The 22,913-nt window shown below is 53.7% G+C and overlaps 1 protein-coding gene across 1 annotated transcript in view; it reads right to left on the reverse strand.

Annotated features, from left to right (window-relative positions):
- Positions 1-270: 270 nt before the first annotated feature.
- The window catches only part of PRRX2 (paired related homeobox 2), a 45,562-nt gene continuing 22,919 nt past the window's right edge, over positions 271-22,913 (reverse strand). The window contains exons 2-4 of the mRNA XM_058302260.2: positions 2,728-2,915; positions 1,903-2,081; positions 271-748 (exon numbers count right to left, since the gene is read on the reverse strand). Of these exons, the coding sequence (XP_058158243.1) occupies positions 613-748; positions 1,903-2,081; positions 2,728-2,915 (503 nt within the window). The 3' untranslated portion in view covers positions 271-612. The remainder of the gene's footprint in view (positions 749-1,902; positions 2,082-2,727; positions 2,916-22,913) is intronic.

Consider the following 22,913-nt stretch of genomic DNA (forward strand, 5'->3'; position numbering starts at 1 on the left):
AGGCTCGAGACAGGAGATGGTGACCAGGGCAGGCCTGTCATCCCACCCCCTGGGGATCAGTAGGGTGACAGAACAGACATGAGAGTAGCAGGCCCAGGTGGCTGCTGGTCGGAGCCAGGCCAGGGCAGGCCCCGGGACTGTGGCAGGCCAGAGAGGGACCCTGGAAGGCCACCCAGCCTGGTGGGGTCCCAGTTCCCCAACTTCATCTCAGCTGCCCAAACTGCTTTGCAAGCCTGCCCCCTTGCTGCCCGCACCCACCCTCCCACAACCTTTTAGGGCTTTAAAAAAATCATTTTATTTCTTAAAGACAAAAGCTTTTTGGTTCTAATACACAAAGTGAATGAGGTCCTTGGCGAGCCCCTGCTCCGTCTTCCGGCCCAAGCCCTCCAACGGCCGTGGGTGCAGTTGCAGACGGCTGTGGGCAGAGGGCTGAGCTGGGCTCCAGAGGCCGCAGCAGCCCCTCAGGGTCAGGAGTCTGGGCTGGAGAGAGGGGCCAGGACAGCGCAGCCAGCCTGCCCCGGGTCTAAGGGACAGGAGAAGGTCACTTTCCTGCGTGCCTGCCTTCTTTGCTGTTGTTAGACGGTGGCGCCTGGGTCGTGGTGGGGCCGGCCGTCAGTTCACCGTGGGCACCTGACTGTGGTGCAGGCTGAACTCTTTGGCCTTGAGACGGAGGCTGGCAATGCTGTTGGCCATGTTGACCCCCGGGGTCGCGGGGCCCGAGCCCCCAGGGCTGTAGGGCGGGACTGTGCTGGGGGCGACAGGGAACACAGGGACACATTGGTGCGTTGGCACGCCCACTGGAGCCGACCTCTTCCGCCTGTCGGGTCTGGACCCCAGCCTGGAGCGCCTACGTCTCCTCACCTTGCTCACCTGGGAAGCCTCTACCTGGGGGTGGGTAGTCTGGGGCTGCAGGATTTGGGGAGGAGGTGGGTGCTGGGACAACGGAGCCCACCCTGTCTAGGTGCTGGCATTCCTTACTCCACCAAGGGCTCCCTGAGAGCAGGGCCTGGGTCTTGATCACCCAGGCACCTGTGCTGGGCCTGGCACACAGGGATGGATGGGGAATGAACACTCACCTGCATTTAATGACACCTCAGCCCTTCTCTTGCCCCAGAAAAGGGCTGGGAAGGGAGGCCTGAGATTCTAGGAGCTGACCCAGCCGCCCCTGTGTCCTTGGCTCCTGCAAGACCACAGCTCCAGTGGTGCCACTCACACAGACGCAGGGGTGAGCGGCAGCCCCTGGAGCTGTATGGGACGGTGGCCCTGCTCTCTGAGCGCCTCCTCCCACTTCCTTCCTACCTGCTACCTCAGAGCCTATTGCCAGCTTTGACCCGGGCAGGAACTGCCCAGAACTTGATTCTGGGCCCCTCACCCCAGTCCAGGCCCATAGCAAGGAGAGGCCTTTCCCTGGGCTCTCCCACTCTCCGTTTCTCACCTGGAGGGTCTGTACCTGGCGCTGCAGCTTCTGGGACAGTCTAGACACTCTCCCGCAGGTTTTCAACTTCCTCAGGGTGACATCTATACTTGAACCCCCCTCTAGATGGGCCTTGCCTTCTCTCCCTTTCACATGGTCATGCAGCTCGTACACGCACACACTCGTGATCCCGTGCACGTGCATACAGGCACATGCACTTGTGCGCACATGTGCACACACTGACGCTCATGCGCACGCACACATTAACATGCACACACTCACAGGCGTGCACTCTCATGCACACACATGCACACCCACACCCACACACGCGTGCACCTGCACACATACCACCGTGAGGACTCTGAGTCCAAGCGGCACGGGGACACCGTGCACAGCTCTCCTCAGATCCTCAGAGGAGTCCTGCTCCTCCAGGGCCCCCTGGGGTCTCCTGGATGACCCTTCCAACGTGAAGGGGTTTCCCCTCTCACCTGTAGGGGGATGAGGCTGTCCAGGAGAGATAATCTGGACTCAGGGTGGTGGGCCGGGGAGCCACGGGCTGCTCGATGGCAGCCTCCTGGCTGTAGGACTTGAGGAGCGAGGCAGAGCGGTTGGCCAGCATGGCCCGTTCGTTCCGGCGGAATTTGGCACGGCGGTTCTGGAACCAGACCTGGCGGGCAGTGGAGACGGGGTGGTGAACAGGGTGCAGTGGCTGAGGCGGGAGGGGACTGCCCTGCCCTGGGGGCCTCCGGACTCGGGAGTCCTTCTGGAGCCCCCATGACCCTGGCCTGGCAGCTTCCCCTCTCTGAGCCTCAGTTTTCTTATCTGTAAAATGGAGATGAGAAATGGCACCTGTTGCCCCGTAAGTATGTGCTGAAGAACAAGCAAATGAATGAATGAATGAAGAACACTCAGCCACAGCAGAGTTGTAACAAGAGCGTGCGTGCTGAGCACTCAGCTACGGGCTGGCAAAGAGTAAGCATTCAACACTTTGGAACAATTTTCATTGATCAAAATCCTTTTTGCCGGGCACCATTCTAACAACTTTACAAAAATATCAATTCTAATTCTCATAAGGACCCCATAAAATAGACTCACTCCACCCTCATTTTCAAGGAAGGAGCTTAAAGGCAGAGAAAGGTTAAGTAACTTGCTCAAGATCACACAGCTAGTAAGTGGCAGGGCCTGGATTTGAACCCCGCCGGCTGCCCTGGCTTTAGAAGCTGCTGCTGTTGAACACCCCACCTCCACAAGTCCTTAACCCTGAGCGGATGGTGGCTGTGGGGTCGCCGGGACGGCGCAGGGGCGGCGCTCACCTGGACGCGCGCCTCGCTCAGGTTCACCCGCCGGGCCAGCTCCTCGCGCACGAAGGCGTCGGGGTAGTGCGTGCGCTCGAACACGCGCTCCAGCGCCTGCAGCTGGCTGCTGTTGAACGTGGTGCGGTTCCGCCGCTGTTTCTTCTTCCGCTTGGTGGCGCTACCGCGCCCAGGGCTGGGGCACTCGCCTGCGGAGGGGGCGGGAGGGTCGGCAGAGCGGCCGGCGGGCGTGGTTCCGCTCCCCCGGCACCGGACCAGGCTGCCCTGCTCCCCGAGGCGCCTCCCCGGGCGGCGCAGCTCAGCCCAGAGCTCAGCCTTCCCTTTACTCGTGCCTCCCTCTGCCGGCCGTCTGGCCCAAGGACAGATCCTATCTCGAATTCACTCCCTCCTTCCTTCCTTTTTCAACGGGTATTTACTGAGCACCTACTAAGTGGCTCGTGCACTGCTAAGCCCTGGGGCCCCGGGAAGCCAACGGTGAACGAAAGCGGCCAGATCCCTAGCCCCCCAGGGAGCTCACGGTCAGACCAAACAGATGGTGCCCCTAGCAAGAACCCAGGTGACAGCACCCGCTGTCACGAGGTACAGATCTGGCCAGGGAGGGCCCAGGGACGCCTGCGTGTCCCCAGCACCTGGCCCGGGGTTCAGGCGCACAGGAAACCCTCCATGGGTATTTACTGGTGAGTTATAATATGTAATAAGGAGCAGTAAGGGCCACGGTGTTGAAGGCCCACTGTGCGCAGGCTTCCTACACCCGCAGATCACTGGGGGCTCCCAGGAACCCGACAGACCGGTGCTATTGTCCCCATCAGTCCCCCTTCACAGAGGAGGAGAGGGGGATTCAGCGGGGACAAGGTCTCTGCTCAGGTTCAAGCGCTTACTAAGCGGAAGCGGGATTTGAATCCAGGCGGTCTGGCACCAAAGCAAACCTGCCGGCTGCTGAGCACGGCCCCCCAGAGGCGCCCACACTGCAAGGGGGCTTCTTTCAGCAGCCTGAGCCCCTGCTATGGGCCAGGGGCTGCCCTGGATACCGGGGAGAGAGGAATCCGACCGCTCTCGCCACACAGGGCAGGCAGGTCCCAAATAAGACACCCCAGTGCCACGGGGTAGGGGCTGGGCCAGGCGGTGGGCCCCGGTGCAGGCGGGCGCTCCGCTCTGCTGGGCACCGGGGCGCGGTCAGAGGCCACGCGGGCCCGCAGGGGCTCCAGCCGGGGTTTGAAGGGGGCACGAGCGTCCTCCGGTCAGACTGCAGGGAGGGGAAGAGGCCTCTCAGGCAGGGGGAACCGCCTAAGCCAGGTGCCTTGGGCAAGAGAAGACAGGTGGGACCTACCCAGGGGTGACTCCCGATAGGGAGCACATCCAGGGCCCGTGCTGGCCTGGGCCCAGGTGACGGCATGATGCTGGGGTAAGCAGGGAGTCAACGGCTGCTCAGGAACAGTGACCTCCTGCTCCTTTCTATCTACTGGGCGTCAGGAGGCAGGGTGCTCAGCTGCTTTTTCCACATTTAAATTTTATCCAGCGGCAGAACCACTGACCCTTCTTTCCCTGGGGCCCAGCTCAATGCCCACTCCTCCAGGGAGTCCTCCCTGACTACCTCATCCACATGGAACCCCTTCTGTCAGCTGCACTCAACTCACACTTAGAAGCAGCACCGCACCTTTCAGCACTTCCTGTGTCTCTGCGTTTCTTATCAAAATATATGTTTTAGTAACAAAGTAATATCACTGCTGGTCATAGGAACAGATGCTAACAACACAGAAGGCTCTAAAGTAAAACAAAGCCCTCCCCACCCTTCAACCCCAGAGGGGCAACTGCTCATAGCTTGTGGTACAGCCTCCACAAGCCTTACAGGATCACAAACATAAATGTAAAAATTTACAAGCATGAGATCGTGCTATAATATTTCTGACCCCTTTCCATGCCAGGTCAGACAAACCTAACCCTCTTTAAGGGCTGCCTAGATGTAAAATTTAAAAAGAATATGATCTCCTGTTTATAGATATTTGAATTGTTTTCCCATAATGTATTTCCCCTTTTGGTCCCTTCTTCTACCTGTAGGACCCATTTCTTAAAAATATTTTTTGCTTTATTCCTGCAGCATTCCTTTTTGCATATAATAAAATATGTATAATATTTTCTCACCCTCTTCTCACAAAAGGTAGCACAGCGCATACTGTTCTGTACCTTGCTTTTCCCTCCACTTAACAATATATCCCAGGGGTCCCTCCCTAACAGTGAACAGAAGTCACTTGCATTCCTTTTCTTTTCCTTCTTTTTTTCTTATCTTTTTTAAAAAGATACATAGATCTCCCAAAATGCTACATTAAAAAAATATAAGGCATTCCTTTTCACAGCTGCATAGTACTCCATTGTGTAACTGGTTTATTCAACCAGAGCCAATTTTGTGCAATGAAAATAATGCCATAGCAGCAATTGGTCACTTCTGCCATATTCTATTGGCCAAAGCAAGTCAAAGGCCAGGAAACAGACCCCACCTCTTGATGGGAAGACTTGAAAATTCACGTGCAAAGGGTGTGGAGACAGGGAGGGATGAAGATTTGGAGCTGTCATAATCTCCCAGAGGAGAAAAGATAAAGGAAGGAAAGGAGAAAAGGAACCATCTAGTCCCTGCCTGTTAATTTTTCATAATCTTATTTTTATGATTATAAAGGAAAAAATAAACCATGAGCTCTGAAGAAAATTTGGTAACTATAGAAAAATATGGAAACAAGTAACTATTATCCTTTTATTTGTTATAATATGTCATTATTATTATTTTTCAAAAGCCACAGTAAATAACCTCATGCAAACATGATTTTCTATTTTTGCCGGCACATATTTGAGATAGATTCTTAGTAGTTGGAGTCAGGGCTACAAAGTAAATGCTAGATGTGGCCAAATACCACCCCACCCCCCCCCCCCCAAACACACACACAGGGTCATTCCCTGTTGCAGTCCCACCCACAGTCTGAGAGGCCTGTTTTGCCCACAGTTAGGCCAACAGAGAGAATTGTCAAATTTTTGGATTTTTGTCCATATTTTTGTTTCCACAGCTGACACGTTCCCTTTTTCCATTTGCTGGGTTAACTGTTACTGAGCATCTAGCCTATACGAGGCCGTGATGGAGGGCAATCAATCCCCGGCTGCAGCGGCCCCCAGGTTAGCAGGGGTTACTGACTTAAGAAACCAACTAATTTGATTTAAGGGCCAGCGGCTCCCTGAGCCTGGTAAATGATTGTGAGGGAAGAGGGCTGGGGAGAAGGTCTCAGGCAGGAACGAGGAGGGCACCCTGGACAAAACGACCTTGAAGCTGGATTTAGGTCCCCGGCCGTCCAGGAGGGCAGTTTTGCCCCAGGGGACATTTGGCAATGTTTGGACATATTTGATTGTCACGACGGGGGGGTGGGGGCAGGGGGAGCGCTGCTGCTGGCATCTAGTGGGTAGAAGCAGGGATGCTGGCAAACACTCTACAATGCAAGGGCAGCCCCCCGCCCCGCCAAAGAATGACCAGGTCCAAAATGTCAACAGTGCCAAGGCTGAGAAACCCTGTTCAGAGGAAGACGAGTTTCCGTTTAGTATTTTTCCCCATTAGGAAAACACCTGCAAACACTTGAGTTGAGGGTGGGGGAGGGAAGGCAGTGGGGACGGCACATCCAGGGTCCCCTTGCGACCTGGCCTCATGGCCTGGACCAACCTCCCTCTTCACTCCTCACCCCTTCCCTCCAAGAAAAGGTGAAGACGGATGAGAATGTCTGTGGTGCCTGGGAATGTCTCTCCACCATCACCCCACCCTCATGAGCGGGAAGAAACTTTAAACCAAGACAACAAGGCTGCGCTGAAAACCAGCTGGTGATCAATAGCCCAAAGGAGGGATGGAAGCCTCTGGAACGCCAGCCAGCCGAGCCGATTTCCACCCCTCTTCAGGCAACGCTGCTTGGGCACACACACACACGGCAGGAGACATTTCAGCCAAAAAAGGAGAACTTGTCAAGAAGTTTCTGACCAATTCAAACCTGGGGGTGTTCAAATGAAAACCATTTTGCAGCCTTTGCCTGAGAAAGCGGGTGTCAGAAGAAACAACTCCACTCTTACCAATTAAGCTGTGGTGCTTGGAGCCAAAACCTGCACAGAAAGGCACTTAGCTCCTGGACCTCTAACAGCAGTGGGTCTCCACAGCGGGTCTCGAGTCGGCTCTCTCTGGGCTCTCCATGAAGGGACTTACTTCAAACTGTTGGCTTGTGCCAGGCCTGGTGCCAAGCGCCCCCCATGCTTCTGCCTGCTAAATTCCTGCACCTGCCCGAAGAGGCATGTCCTGTTAGCCCATTTCATACATAAGGAAACCGAGGTTCTGATAGTCTCATGCCCAAGGTCATGCACCTGGGAAGCAGCGCAGCTGGGATCGGAGTCCAGATCTGCAGAAGGCTCAGCCGGCTCAGCCTGTGAGCCCAGCTCTGTGGATGTCCCCTCCCTCATCCACCTTGCTCCCAGGGATGCTCTGTCACATTCTCAGTGCCAGTTCTCAGAGCCCACAGTCAGGGAGATACTATAGAGGGGACCTCCAGTCTCATGTCATTTCACGATGACGCTGGATTAGAAATGCCCCTGAGTCTCCACCCCAGCACCCCCTCCACCCCCAATTGCAGCTTTGCTACACTGACCACAGGCTCTGGCGTCTGTTGGACCTGGGCTCACACCGGTTTTGCCATGGTGTAGCCATGACGAGGGACTTAATGCCCAGAGCCTCAGTTTCCCTAGCTGAAAACAAGGATGACTTCGATGCTCACCACATAGGCTCATCGTGCGCGGCTGAGTTCAGGGCACGGTCATTGCTGGATGAACCTTTGCTCTCCTTAGCACTTAGGCCTTTTTGCATCCAAAGACAAGGATCTTTTTCGGAGTCCTCCAGCCCCCTCTGCCCATCCCCCCCCCCCCCCCCGCCCCTCGGTGAAACATGGGCCTGCAATCCCTGCAGTTGACTAAAGCTGAGAGAGGCGGCGGGGGGTAGGGGGGGTGCAGACAGCGTCTCCGAAGTGGCCCATGCCCTGAACCCGCAGCTTTTGACTCAGCCAGGAAGCCTCGCGGTGGCCTCTGCTTGGGATGTTTGTGACCATACGTTCCTGAATCACCTCTTGAGAAACGTTCCATGGCGGGTGTGTGCATTTCCCTGGGGGCTCCACACTTGGGCTTAAAGGGTTCAGAAAAAGGACCCTCTCCAGTGCCCTGTCCACAGCGCCGCTCTCGTCAGGCTGGAGAGGCGCTGGGGCCAGTGCCGCCCAATAGGGCTGTGCCCAGTGTTTCCTTTGGTTCAACGAAAGTTCTGCTTTTCTTTGAGGTTAAAAGCCAAGTGTTAGGGAGTGGCTATAGCTCGGTGGCTGAGCGCCTGCTTCCCAGGTATGACGTCCCGGGTTCAATCCCCACTACCTCCTAAAAAAACAAAACCAAAAAGCAACAAGACAAAGCAGTTAAACTGCCTCTCTTCAAATCAGCTGTTTGGATGGCAGCATAAGAGGTCTGTCTTGCAAGAGATAACATAATCTGGTTAAAGCAAAAGTATGTCTTCCCCAAGTACGTTACCAAAAAAAAAAAAAAAAGACTGGTGCACAGTTTTCTGCCATTAAATTATTTCACACATACCATTTATTAGGCTGACTGTGGGCCAAAGACATTCAAAACCCGGGTCTCAGCCAAATGATCAAGTGTTCCTGACTCGCCTCCCTTGCGCCCAGGGTTTTTCTTATTCCATGTAATTTAAGGGTCTAAATAGTCTGGAGGGAATTAACTGCAAATTCTTCCTAAGACAAATAAACCCAGCCTCTTCGTTTCTGCCTTTCTCAAGCTGTTGAGAGACACTCTCTGTTTGTTTTTGCTTGAAATAGTCAGTTTGCGCCTGACCTCAGGGCTGTGGTGAGTTCCAACCCAAATAAATAACTTTTATTAATTAGCATTTACTCGGACCAAATAAGCAGTCCCAGCCCGCCCCCCACCCCCAATGTGATCTCTGCCAACACGTTCACAAAAATAAACAACGGGTCCCCGGGACCTTGATGTGGATTTAACAAATTAACACTGGGCCTTCGTCAGTGCCGCCTCGAAGCTGCAGAAATATTTAGAGCCAGGAAAGCCTTAGGAAGGAAGTGGAGGTGGACGGGGGTGGGGAGGCCAAAGGCCCACCCCCGACACCCCGAGGTTTCTTGGCAGAGATTTGGATTCCTTGGAAGGACCCCTGGGAGAAAGGCTCAGACAGGAATTCCAGAAACCGCGTCCTTCGCTGCTGCCCGCGCAGCGTCCGCGAGGACAGGAGCGCCCAGCATTTTCCTCCCTCAGGCCACGAGGGGACACTGGAGGGAGAATTCCTGACCTCAGATAAAAAGAGGAGAGGCAGTACAGTCTAGTGGTTAAGGAGGCAGAAGGGCCCGGGTTTGGCCCCCAGGTTTGGGGGCCCAGCCTACGGTGGCTTGGAGCTATCGTACCCCAGGAAAACAGGCTCTCAGACTTAGTGCATTCCTGCGGTGTGCACCCACTGTAAGCAGGACATTGGATGATGTTACTTCAGTTAAGGTGTGTCCCATGTCAGTCTGGATTCATCTTAATCCTATTCCTGGAGTCCTTTATAAGCAGAATGAAATTCAGAGAGAAAGCCCGGAAGACGCTGAAAATCAGTGGAACCCGGAAGAGAAGGGAGAGGTCAGGAGAGGCTGGCCTGTGCATGGCCACGTGACCGAGCAGCCCAGGACCAAGGATACTGGCAGGCAGCCCCGGGATGCCAGTCTTTGGGGAGAAAGCACTGCCTCGGTGAGGCCCGGATTTGGACTTCTCTTAGCCTCAAAACTCTGAGCCATTAAATTTCTGCTGTTTAAGCCGACCCATTGCATGGTGTTTGCTCGAGCAGCCAAGAAAACTAACACGCAGCCTCAGAAAACCCACCTGAAAAATGGCAGTAACAGAAGCTGCCTTGCTTAACCTCTATAACAACTCTGTAGGGGTGGCTCTTAAGCCACTTTTACAAATGACAGAACCGAGGGATAGAGGGGCTAAGCAGGATGCTCGTCTTGCGTACTTGCCTTTACGTGACCAGTACCAGGCTGGAGCTGGAACCGGAAGTCTCCACTCAGCACCCGAGTCGGACACTTAACCACCTCCCCGCTCTGCTACACGAGCCCCCCTTGACACGGGGAGCTGGCCCCAAGAGTACCCTTGTGTGCTGGCATTTGAGGGTCTCTCCAGGGGCCTAAGGGTATATGGAGCAACCAAGAGGAAGGGATGCTGAAGGCAAGAGAAGCATTTCTGGAGCCGGGGCACGTGATGACGTTCACAGGGACACGGGCCGGGGTGGGGGTGGGGGGCGCTGCCAGCAGCGTGCGGGCAGGGTGGTCGTGAGGAGGGGGTGGCCGTGAGGCTGCCCTGGCCATGAGCCCTGTGAGGGCGGGGCCAGGTGTGGCCAGGTCAGTCTGGCACAGAGTTGGGATCAACAACACTGGAAGGAAGGACAGAGGGAGAAGAAGAAACCCGGCCCCTGGAGCCCTCTGGAGAAGGGGCGCAGAGGCTCCCAGCAGCTTTCCCAGCATCCCAAGCAAGGGGTCCAAGAGCTTCCTCCATGCTCGTCCAATCTGTCCCCAGCCTCAGCCACTCAGGGACCAGGGGCAAAGCGCTAAGGGTCTCGCCTCTTCTGGTGAGGCTTGCACAGGCAGGCTTCCCGTCACCAGCTCCCCAGTGTCCCCCAACAACACCGAGAGGGGACAGGCGGGGATGTCTCTGCCTTACAGAGGAGAGAACGGAGGCCCAGGGAGGGGACAGGACCTGCCCAAGGTCACACAGCCAGCGAGAGCCCGTTTGAAGACCCCTGAGCCTGCCTTTCTCATCACACCCCTGATGGCCACTTGGTGGGGATGATGGAGGGAAACACCAGCTTCAGCTCTGCCCTGGGCAGCCCCATCTGTGACCAAGGCAGAGGAACGGAATCTTTCTTTTGAAGAGCTGTCTGACTCTGTGTTGATGGGGTGACCCAGGCCACCCCAGGGGTGGAGCTGGGGCTGGTGGACTCAGCAGGTCTCAGAGCTTCTCCAATGGTCAGGGCTCACATCTGGGAATGCCACACCCTCTCACCCTGCCCACGTCCTTCCTGCACTGGCAACCCGTGCCCTCTCCCTCCTTGGTTCACCCTTCAGGTATCAGTAGAGACATCACCTGCTCCAGGAGGCCATCCCTAACCCCTGGGCTTAAGTTCCCACAGAGCCCTGCCCTTCCCCACCTTAGCTCTGTCACTCTGAAAAGTAAGGGTGGGGACATCTGTCCAGTTTCCATACTGGAAAGGTCCTGAGGGCAGAGGCTGGAACTTACTGTCTTCTGTGTTCCCGGACCCCATCCCAGGGCCTGGTACAAGATAAGACTCTCCATAAATAGATGTTGATGTTGAATGAGTGAGTGAATGAATGAACGAATGCATGAACAAAGTCACGAACAAACAAGAAAGCGAAGCATTGGGAGGACACAAGAAGACTTCCACGCTTGCCCACCTTGTCTGCGTTATCTCCAGGGCGCGTGCCTCCTCGTGGAACCGCAAAGGCTGGGCCTCCGCTAAGGCACGTGAGGTCACATCCACAGGGAAAGGGGAGGGGGGCAGGTCCCAGCTACTGCCAGCCTCTGCCCTTCCACCCTCCAGGGATGTTTCTCCTCATTACTTTTGAACAAAAACCCAAGATGCTGGCACATCCTTAGAGCTACCAGCCTGGAGAAGAAGAAAACGATCTCAGGAAGGAAAGGGAGGAGGCGAGACTGTGGGGCCCTGAGCGCTGCAGAGGCCCCCCGGGGACCCTGTTCAGGCCCTAATGGCTTTCTTGTCCCCAGGACCTGGGAGCATGGACCCACCCCAGGCGGAGCCTGCCTTGCCTGTCCCCCCCCCCCCGCCCCAAGACCAGCGGTCAGTGTGGCTAAGAGGAGGCCTCAGCAGGCTTGGGCTGCCCCAGGCTGGGGCTGGACGAGGCTTGGGGTGGGGTGGGAGGCCCCTCCACACTCTCCAGAAACCCCGACAGAGTACCAGAGGCAGCTGTAGTGCATCTTGGTCTCTCTGAGGTCTGGAACTGCTCCCCTAAAATGCACAAAGGGCATTTTATATGCTTCCATATATGTGCTTCCAAGGGGCCACCTGGTCATGGAGGGGCCAGAGCGCCAGCGGGAGCTGCCCTTAGGAAGGACAAAGCTCCTTCCACCTCGGGCCTTTACACGGCCCTCCCCTCTGCCGGCAACGCTGTCCTCCACCCCGCCTCGCCCTGTTCGTCTGGTTGATGCTCACCTGGTCTTCAGCCTCAGCCTAAATGTCTGGCCTGGAAGAGGCTTTTCTGGACCCCTAGACTTCTTATTTTAGGCTCCTAGAACCTCTCCCTCTCCTGCATATCCATAATTAATATTTCTGTCTCTTCCATTAGCCTCTAAGCTCCAGGAGGGCAAGGCTTGGGCTTGCCTTATCACTGCTGTATCCCCAGGACCCGGCAAGAAGTTTGGTTTCAAAAGCATTTCTGAACGAATGATTGTGTGTAAATAAGGGAATACCTCATCCCAGAAAGGGACTCTGAACTCCAAAGACAGTATACTTTATCAGAATTTCTATCCTCAAAAGGGCCAGAACACAGTTCCTTAGATATGACACCAAAAGCACAAACAATAAAAGAAAAAATGAAAAGTTAGACTTTATCAAAATTAAAAATTTTTGTTAACGCCATCAAGAAAGTGAAATGATAATGGGCATGGGGTATTTTTACGGGGTCGTAAAAAAGTTTTGAAACTACAGAGAGGTGGTGGTTGTACAACATTGTGAATTCACTAAATACCATTGAATTGCACACTTTAAAGTGGTTAATTTTATGTTAAGTGACATTCACCTTGATTTTTTTTTTTTTGGAACTGAAAAGACAACTGAGAGAATGGGAGAAAATATTTGCAAATCACATATTTGATAAGGAACTTGTATCTAGAAGATATAAAGAACACTTACAACTCAATAACAAAAAGGCAACTAAATTTAAAATGGGCAAAAGATATGAATAGACATTTCTCCAAAGAAAATACACAAATGACTAATGAGGACATGAAAAGATGCTCAACGTCATTAGCCATCAGGAAAATAAAAATCAAAACCAAAATGAGATATTATTTCACACCCAATACTATGGCTACTATCAAAAAGACAGAAAATAATAAGTGTTGGCAAGAATGAAACCCTCATACACTAATGGTAGGAATGTCTAATGGTTTAGCCACTTTAGAAGAGTCCAGTAGTTCCTCAAAGCGTTAAACATAGAATTAGCATATGGCCCAGCAATTCCACTCAAGATAAATGAAAACATACATCTACACAAAAACTTGTATGCAAATATTCACAGCAGCATTACTCATCAGTCAAAAGTGGAAACAACCCAAATGTCCATCAACTGATGACTGGATAAACAAAATGTAGTATAGCCATACAATGGAATACTATTTGACAATAAAAAGAAGTACTGATATTTCCTACAACATGGATGAACATTAAAAACATGGTAAGTGAAAGAAGCCAGTCACAAAAGGCCACATATTGCATGATTCCATTTACATGAAAGGTCCAGCATAGGTAAATCCTTAGAGACAGAAAGTAGATCCGTGGTTGCCCAGAGCTGGGAGTGGTGGTAGTGGTGGAGGGACTGAAGACTATAGGCTAAGGGGTACAGAGGAGATAAAAATGTTCTAAAATGCACTGTGGTGATGTTACACAATTCTAAATATATTAAAAACCACTGGAATGTACACTTAAATGGGTGAATTGGGGAATGGGTATAGCTCAGTGGTTGAGTACCTGCTTCCCATGCATGAGGTCCCCGGTTCAATCTCCAGTACATCCTTTTGAAAAAATTGGTAAATTCTATGGTATATGAATTATTTCTCAATAAAGCTGTTATTTAAAAGATACAGAGGAAAAAAGGGGGGAAACCAGAAAGAAACTTCGGGATTGGCAGAGAATGGCAAGTAACAAGAGATCCCCTGAGCCGCCTATGCTTGAGGTTACGTGGGCGAGGAGGGACAGACAGCAGGGGATGAGGTCTGCTCAGGTTCAGACAATGGCTCAGCTCTGCTGGGGAAGTCCCAAAGCCAGTTTGGCCTGGAGACTTTGGAAAAATTCTCAGTAAGACAGCAGCGGTGAGGCTGGGTCTCGGGAAGGGCGTCTCCCCTCGGGGGCCGGCAGCAGTGGGCTCAGGCAGCAGGGCCGCGGGTGAGGATGGGTGAGGCCCAACCTCTTCCCAGGCCCAAGAGCCTTGAGAAACGGGGTCAACAGGCCCAAGGGCAAGTAGGGAGGACGCTGCTGGGCAGAGAACACTTGTTTCCTATTTTGGGGCAGAGTAAAGGGTCAGGAGGTCAAAGGACATCTACAGCTGACCTCCCCAAAGGTTCTAGGCTCCCTGGCTTGGCACTAATGGAACCACCCCCCAGTGTCCCCAGCCCTCTGGGTTCTGCCTATTTCCTCAGCCCTCCCGGAAACAGGGGTTCAAATTTCCAACCTCCTCTCATCACATTTTTGGTCAGCCAGTCTTCTCTGCTCCAGAGACCCCAAAACCAAGCCCCAGAGAGTGGGTGCGCCTGGCTGGCATGGGAGCACAGGGGTCAGTGGGAGCTGGGGACTCACTGAGGCAGAAGAGGAGCAGCCCCCGCTCAAAATGTGGTCTAAGAAGGGAGTTAGCCTCTGTCCCTTCTGGTCTTAATCTAAGACTGATGGCCAAATGCCAAATTTATCGTAAGACCTACATTTTAATAAGGGGCTGGTATCTGGAGGAAAGCTGCCCTCATTAACCATTTCCAGACCGTGGTGAAATTTGCTGCTAAGGGACCACTGCATTTTTTTCTTTCCCATTTAAGAGCTCCTGGGCCTCTCAAAGCCTGTGGCCAGCACGTGCTGGGAAGTCAGGTGAGCTCTGAAGGCTGTTGCAGAGACGGTTCCGGTTTCCCGTAACTTCGTTCTGAAACAAAACTGCACACAGCTCGGGGCTCCAGCTGTTTACGCATGTCTTTCAGGGACTCTTGGTGCCTGATGGGACCTTGAAAACGACCTGCGAAGACCCTCCTCCTGCAGAGTCACTTGAAACCAAGGCTCAGGAAAGGCAGTGATTTGCTCAAGGACTTACAGCAAGGCGGCGGGAGCCCCAGTTCTGTCCCCTGAGTTCCGAAACCTGAGGACACACAGTTTCCTCCTCGCTGCCCCCATCTCTGTTCCTGAGCTCCCTGGGAGGACTCAGGAGAGCCCGACCCAGGAAGTGGACACGGCAGCCTGTCAATCAACAGCCCATGTAGGCAGCAGATGGCTGCCTCTCCTGAGCACCTGAGAAAGAAAGACACTTCCCCCTGTGTTCCTTGGTCAAGACGCAACACCTCTTGGGTCCTCGATTTCACCACCTGTACTCTGGGCATGAGAACAATCCCCAGTCCTCCCTATCGGGGAGCTCAGTGAGGAGGAACAGTCCAGAGCTTTCCTAAAAACGTGCTAAACCCAGGAGGGCTGAAGATATGACTGTTATCACCACTAGTATTTTTCTAGAATAAAGCCTGGGCCCTGTCTCACTGGTCCTTCCCCCGTTTCAATCCCGAACTCCTTGAGGAATCTGAGGCGTGCTACAGACCGCCCCCCCCCCCAGAAAAATCTTGGGTGCACACGAAGTTTGCGTGTACCTTTGGAAGGGGAGTGGTTCATAGTCTGTCTGAACCCTGTCCACAGACCCCACCCTGAGATGTCAGCTCAATGGAAAGCCAGGCTATTTTTGCCCCAGAAGAACCTGCCCCCTCTGCTCCCACCCCACCTGGGGTCCCAGGGCCAGCAGACAGCAGCCTGGGTAAAGGCAGGGCCCGTTGGCCCCGCACCCAAGGCCGGTGGGACCTCCCATGACCCTGGCTATGGGGCAACCTCCCAGAGAGGCTGACCTTTAAAGCATTGCTGGAGGGTTTTAATGACCCATTTGTGAGTTCTGGGCATGCTGGAAAATGTGAGTTTGAGGCTCAGGTCGGCGAAGCTCCAAGAGCCGTCTTGAGTGTTTCCGCCACTCTCCTCACCAGAGCTTGGGGCCTGTGGGGAGGAGAGGACTTCTCCCACCCTGCTTTTTGGCTCCCGTATACTAAGCTTTTATTATGTGCCTGGCATGGGGTTAAAAACGCTGCCTCCTAAAACGCAGAAGGCACTGTTGGTAAGCCTTATTCAGACTTGGGGACAGTGAGATTCAGAGGGGTAAAGCAACAGACCCAGGTCACAGAGCCAGGCAGTGATCAAGCGGGGACTTAAGTTCAGTCTGTCTGTCCCCAGAGGCAACAGCCTTGCCCACCCTCTCCACCTGAGCACACCCGAGTGCTCTGCCCGCACCCACCCACCAGGCTCATGGGCACGGGGCCCTTAAAGCTGAAATCCCCTGCTGTGTGTCAGGCTGGGGCCCTGTTCTGGGGGATGCCTGGCTGGCTGCTGGGTGCACGCTCAGAGCTTGAGCATGGAGCCATCGTCAGCCTCTCGAATGCGTCCCTGTCACATCCATGTACAAGTGCCAACCCCAGGCTCTGGAAAACTCACCTTTACAGTGAGCCAGAATCCGTCTCCCTGAGTCCACCCTGGTGGTCCTGGGTTTGTGCTTCTAGGGGAAGCTCACGAGGACTCTTTCCCAGGACCACCTGGTTAACATTTCCAGGCATCTTCTCCGGTACCTTCAGCTGTGACTCTGGAACCTGGCCCTGCCTCCCTCGCCACCTGGAGGTGCCGGTGGAGGGGCTGGGACCCCGTCTTCCAGGTTTCTCAAGGGGGCCTCTGCTGACAGTTTGCTTCGGAACTAGCTGGGCTATTTGTTAGGAAGGGATGTGCCATCCCGCCCCAGGGGAATCCAGGGGCCAGCTGGGAATCTAGCCTAGGTGCCCTCACCTGCAAGTGGGGGCTTCCGTGCAGCAAACTGGGATTGAGATGACTCAGAAGGAAAGATACTGATCCTCGCCCTACATCTGCACTGCCCACTATGGCAGCTACTGAGGACATGTAGGATCTAAATTCAAATTTGGATTCATAAAATAAAAGTTCAGTTCCTTAATCCCACTAGGTATATTTTGAAGGGCTCAATAGCCACACGTGGCTAGAGGCTGCCATATCAGACAACTTAGATCTGGGTCATTTCCATCACTGCGGAACGTTCTATTGGATATAGCTGCTCTACATATTCCCAACTCTCCTTCTCTTTCTTCTCCTTCTTTTTAAAGAAGGGGAACAACAACAGAGACCAACACAGAAGGACACATGAAAAGAGAAAAATCACTCCTAAATCTCCCATCAGCCTAATCTGTTTAATTTTTGGTGTACCTACAAAAAATTTTTTTTGACCCATGTCCACATGTATCCAGCTTCTCACAAGACTCCATGTATGGTGTGCATAAAATTTTCTTTTTGGAGGGAGGGCAGACGAGGCACTGATTAAAAGTCTGGAGATAAAAATTAGATATACCGGGGTCACCATGTATGATGTTTGCACGGACTGTACACTACACAACTGCAAAGGCTCCATTCTCACAGACCATACTGTGACTGGTGCCCTATACAGCTGTGCAGTGGACAACCTGCCCAACAGTACCCGGGTGTCCTGGAACTAGCTGTGTTCAAGTCCTGGCTTCACCCCGAGCCAGTTATGTGAGCTCTGGGGACAAATGGCTCCCTCCTCCAAGTCTCAGTTTCCACACTGTAAAAGGACAGTGGTACCTAAAGTGTTTCAACAATACCTGGCACCTGGTAATCAATCAAGTAACCAGCTATTCTGTTGGTGACGTTTATTACCTCATCATTTTATGGAGCAGATTCAATGTGACAAGCAGGCAAAGCGCTTCTCACTGCAAGTAGCTGATGTTCCTTCAATCTGCAGAGTAAACTCTTCTCAAGTTTCACATCCTCTTCGCCATGATCCTTGTGAGTAGCTGCATCATGTCACCTAGTGAGGTTTCCCAATTTGCTTAACTAGTTATTCCCCTCTTGCTGGACCTTTAGATTCATTCTCATTTTATCTCTTTTGCAAACACTGTGAAAAACCTCTCATTTCTTTTTCTCCCAACTGAATTTCAAAATCCCACCTGCTTGAGCAGAAGATCTTACAAGAGCACCCTCCTCTCTGCCACGACTTTTAGGTTCTTTCTTGCTTCCAAGTCAGGTAGGACAGGCAACCTGATGAAGAGCAGACCCTGGTTCGTGGGCCCTGGTTCAAATGCCAGATTCACTACTCAGGACCTGCACGACACTGGGCAAATCATAACGTCTCCATGCCTCAGTTTTCCCATCTAGAAAATGGAGGTAGTAACAGTATCTCCCTCTCAGGGTTGTTGTGAGGGTTAAATGAGTAAAGCACTTAGGATGGTGCCTGGGACATAGTAAGTGCTGGGTCACATTCAACATCAGAATACTTACCTGGATCAGAACAGTCTGGGTTCAAATCTTAGACCTGTCATATATTGGCTGAGTAAACTTCTGGCAAGTTACCTAACCACTCTAAACCTTCCTGCTTATGTCTGTCAAGTAGAGACTGACTGCTCAGAGGATTAAGGGCAAATGTGTGCCTGGCACACTGAAGGCTTGCTCGTAAACAGCCGTGGTTAGTGCTTCAGAGATGAAGGCCCAGTCCTCTGCTCTCCAGGATCCCTCCTCTCAGAGCCGGTGCTAACACACACACAGTGGAGGTGTCCTGACTGTGCCTAAACAACCCATTCTTCACAGACGCTTCCAGAGAACTGGGCTGGACCGGACAGGAAGCTGTAGCATAGTCACAGATGGTCTCCCACCTCTTCATTCTCAACATCTGGCACAGTGCCTGGCACAAAGAAGGTGCTCAAGAGATATTGAATGAATATGTGTAAGGATGGAAGCGAGAGGAGGGGAGGGGAGGGGAGGGGAGGGGAGGGGAGGGGAGGGGAGGAGAGGAGAGGAGTTGGATTCCAACTGGGAAGTAATCCAATTCTCTACCCACCCAAGCACACAAAGACTTTCATGCATTATAGGTTGGGGTAAACTGTCACAAGCCTTCTCACTTTCCTGACCTTACTTGCAGAAATGGTTTTCTTTTCCTTTAATCGTGTGGCCAAAGCATGAGCCAGAGAAACACCCTCCCAAAGGGAAAGGCCTCTGGCCTGGCACTGCTAGTGCCCCAGGCCAGGTATGAGCATGGGCCTTCTCACCGGGAGGGCAGACTGGGGGGGGTGGCCCTAGGGCTGGAGCCACGCTACACAACCCACATGCCCAGACTGGTCTGGAGGGCGACGGGACTTTTTTTTTTTTTTTTAAGATTTATTCTGTTTATTTATTTCTTCCCAACTCTCATTGTTTGCACTTGCTGTGTCTGTTTGTTGTGTGCTCATCTTCCTTTTAGGAGGCACCAAGAACCGAACCCAGGACCTCCTATGTGGGAGGGAGGTGCCTAATCACGTGAGCCATCTCTGCTCCCTGCACGGTTGTATCTCTCACTGTATTTTCCTCCTTGTGTCTCTTTTTGCGTCACCTCGCCATGCCAATCCATCATGTCAGCTCGCTATTTTGCTTGTCTTTTTTAAGAGGCACCGTGAATTGAACCTGGGACCTCCTCTGTGGTAGGTGAGAGCTCGGTAGCTTGAGTGACATCTGCTTCCCTCCCCCCATTCTTTTTCTTTTTTTTGAGTTTCTTTCATTATCTTTTTTTAAAGATACATAAGTCACACAAAACGTTACAATAAAAAATATAAGAGGTTCCCAACTTCTATCATTAGTATGGTACTTTCATTGCATTTGATGAGTACACTTTGGAAGCACTGCTATACTGCATGGATTATAGTTTACACTGTAGTTTATACTCTCTCCCAGTCCATTCAGTGGATTATGGCAGGATATATAATGTCCTGCATCTGTCCCTACAATATCATTCAGGACAACGCCAAGTCCCGAAAATGCCCCACTCCCCCCATTCTTAAAATTTAGTAACAACCACCTTGTTCCTTGAATCCAAAAGGAATTTGATCCCAAGCCCAAAGTTTGGTCCCTGGAGTGTGACAGCTTGGGTTAGATTTCCACCTCTGCCCCTCCCCAGCTCTGTGACCTTGAGCACGAGACTTCTCTCTGGGCCTTGGTGTCTTCGTGAAATGGGGATAGAATGGCTCTGAAATGATGGCAGTGATGTGAGAGGGAGTGTCCCCCGCAGCACTGATGGATGGCCAACACTTTGGTCACCCAGCCCTCGGCCCTCTCCACCTGCTCCAGAGGCCAGGAGAGGAGTTCAGCGTCCCATACTCAACTACAGGGGGATTAATCTGCCATGTGTGGGGCGGCGCCCCTTCCCCCTTCCAATCCAGCATCCCAGGCTTCCAAACACATTTCCAGGATGGGGAAGCCTGGGCATGAGCTGAACGACCCATTCTTTCCAGGTCTCTATTTTCAATGTTTCCTTTGAAATTCTTCTCCCAAGCACAGGAGAGGGCTGCTAACCAAGGGATCCTCTGCAAGCCCAGAGGGCCAGGCCTGGTGGGCCATCTCCCCTGCAGCCAGACTGGGCTGCACTGGTGTGACAGCACGACCTCCACTCCGTTCTCAGTGCTGCCTCCATCAAAGTCAGGCCATCCAACAAGGGCACAAGAGCTCTGCCTAACCTCACCTGCTAGGAGGCAGCTGCTGCTAGGACAAGGGAGTCCACTCGGTCAGGCCTGGGATCCCTCAGGGGCCCCAGCTCCATTGCTCCTGTTGCAGACCCAGAGAGGAGGCCCAGAGAGGGAGGCAGCTGGTCTGCCAGGGCCGAGTGCCTCAAGGCTGTGCCAGCTGCAGGGCACCAAGGTGCCAACCCAGGCTTTGGTGTGAAGCTGGGATAGGCCTCAGTGAAACCCTCGTAGTTAGCCCAGTGGATAAAAGCCCCATTCGGAATCCACCAGTTTAAAAGCCACCAACCTCCATATTTCCACCACCCCCCATTTTCCACCCTCCTCCCCCATTTTGGCTTTTCTCAGTATGGCCCAAACTCATCTTATGGGAAGCTCTGACTCAGAACTTAAAAAAGTCTTACACACAAACTTAAAAAACACAACAATCTTGGGGAGTTGGGGAAGAGTCCCAGCCCTGTCGAATAGGGGGGCAAGGCAGAGGGGCGGGGGGGGGGGGGCTGAGCTTTCTGGGGGGCCCATCTTTCTCTAGCAGGGTCAGAAAGGCGAGGCAGACCCTACCCGAGGGACGCCGGCGTCACGCGGGTGGGTGGGGGCAGTTGCTTTTTCTTCTGGACAGGGTGCGGTTGACGCTCGCGCCTGCCCGGGGGTAGGGTGAGCGTCTCTTTTCCGCGCACGCCGATCTGGGGTCCGACCAGAAATCCAGCGGGTGCCTGGCCCCTGCGCGCCAGCCGCCGCCGGGCCCCGCCCGGCCATGTGCGCGCCAGCCCGTGCGTGCGAGCGCGCCGCGCCGGTGGCGGCCAGAGCGGCGCCGCGGCACATCTGGTTCCAGGCGAGCCCCTGGCGCCTGCCTCGCCGCAGACCCGCGGCCCAGACACACAGACGTTAATAGATCGGCGCGCCCAGCCCCGCGCTGCCCGCGCCCGCCGCCGCCAAGCCGCTCATTGTGAGTGCGAGGCGGCCGCCAGCGCGGGCGGGGGGCGGGGGAGCGCAGCGCCCACCCGCGGGGGCCCTCGCCCTTCTTTCCCGCCTCCCGGTCTTCCCTCCCGCTCAGATCCTCCCACCCCCTTCTCCCGATCTCGGCCAGCGTCCGCGCTGGAGCCTTCCCATCCTGCTAAACCGTGGGCAGGAAAATGCAACCCCCAATTAGCAACAGAGTCGGTTCCCACGCGCAGCGCGTGCCCTGAGCCGAGCCAGGCGCCGTCCAGGCAGGTCGCGGAGCACGGTAACCATCACCCTATGAGGGTCCTGTTACCACGGCTACCACCCCCATTTCAGCCGGGGGAAGCAGGCCGGAGAGCGCGGTCACTTGCCCAAGGTCCCACAGCGAGAGGGCGGCAGCACTAGGTTCAAAGAGGCTCTCGGACTCCAGCCCCAGGCAGATCCTGGCACAGCTGTGCCCCTCCTGGACTCCGAATACACACACCTGGAACCCGGGGTCACCCAGGGTTGGCAGCAACCTGAGCCTTCACTGGCCTCAGGGCTAGGACCCCCTCCCCTCCCTTCTTGTAAACCCTCTCCTCAGCGCAGCCCGGATCCCTTAGCTGAGGTGGCGGGGGTGGGGTCCCTCCAGCCCAAGCACCTGGGGGAAGTGAGACTTTGTCCTGATTCTCCTGGAATTTGGGTGACTCGTTTCCCTTGGAAAGGCTCCAAGACGGCTGGTATTTGGAATTCCATCCCGTATCAAGCCCCAGAACTCGGAGGCTACATACGCTCCATGTCTACGGCTGTTCCTGAGAGAAATGTCCTGCTTTCAAAGCTCGCTCCTTTTCATTGCTTAATGGTATACGACTTGTTTTGTTTTTGAAATGGGGCTATAATCCTTAGGAACGGCACTGGATTAAAATGATGATAAATCTGCTAAGGGGACCATGACAGGGCTAAAGTAGGCTGGTGAATGAGTGAGTTTTGTCTGATGTCTGCCCTCTCTCTTTTTTTCTTTTTTTCCTTGCAGCCTTTAGTCCTTAGGGGCTAAGCATGTGTGCCTGCAAATTGCAAGTAATTTGGAGGCTCCAGGTTAAATTTTAGCTTCCCCCCTCCTTAGAGGGAATTTATAAGGAAATGGGGCACTCTGAGGCCCGCATCAAAGTGCTACACTGGCCCTTAAATTGGGAGACCTTTTTCTGAGCTGCTTACATGACAGAGGAGGAGTTCTGTTGAGAACTTTCCCATTAAGGCCCTCTGAATTCATCTGGGGGGCTTGTTAACTTGGGCTGTCAGAAATTCTGCATTTTAGAACAAAACCGCACTTTTTTAAAAGTCCCCAACCTGAAGGTAGTAAGCGCTGTAATGACCGTGGTGATCGCACCCAGGCACTCTGAGACCTGTGGCGAAAGAGAATTTTTACTTTCCAGCCAAGTTCCAGCTGTCGGTTCTGGGCTGGGGAGGCCTTTGTCCCAACCAGCCCGCACCCCCCCCCCACAGGCACACACTGCCCAAGGGTGCGAAGGGCCTGGGGGAAGGGCCGTGCAGGAAGGGGTGGCTCAAACCAACTGGGGCCTCCCGCCCAAGCCGTCAGCCCCCTGCCAGCGTAAAACTTGGCCCCTTCCCCCGCA

This window comes from Dasypus novemcinctus, chromosome 8 (genome assembly GCF_030445035.2).
Source record: "Dasypus novemcinctus isolate mDasNov1 chromosome 8, mDasNov1.1.hap2, whole genome shotgun sequence".
NCBI classification, from domain to species: domain Eukaryota; kingdom Metazoa; phylum Chordata; class Mammalia; order Cingulata; family Dasypodidae; genus Dasypus; species Dasypus novemcinctus.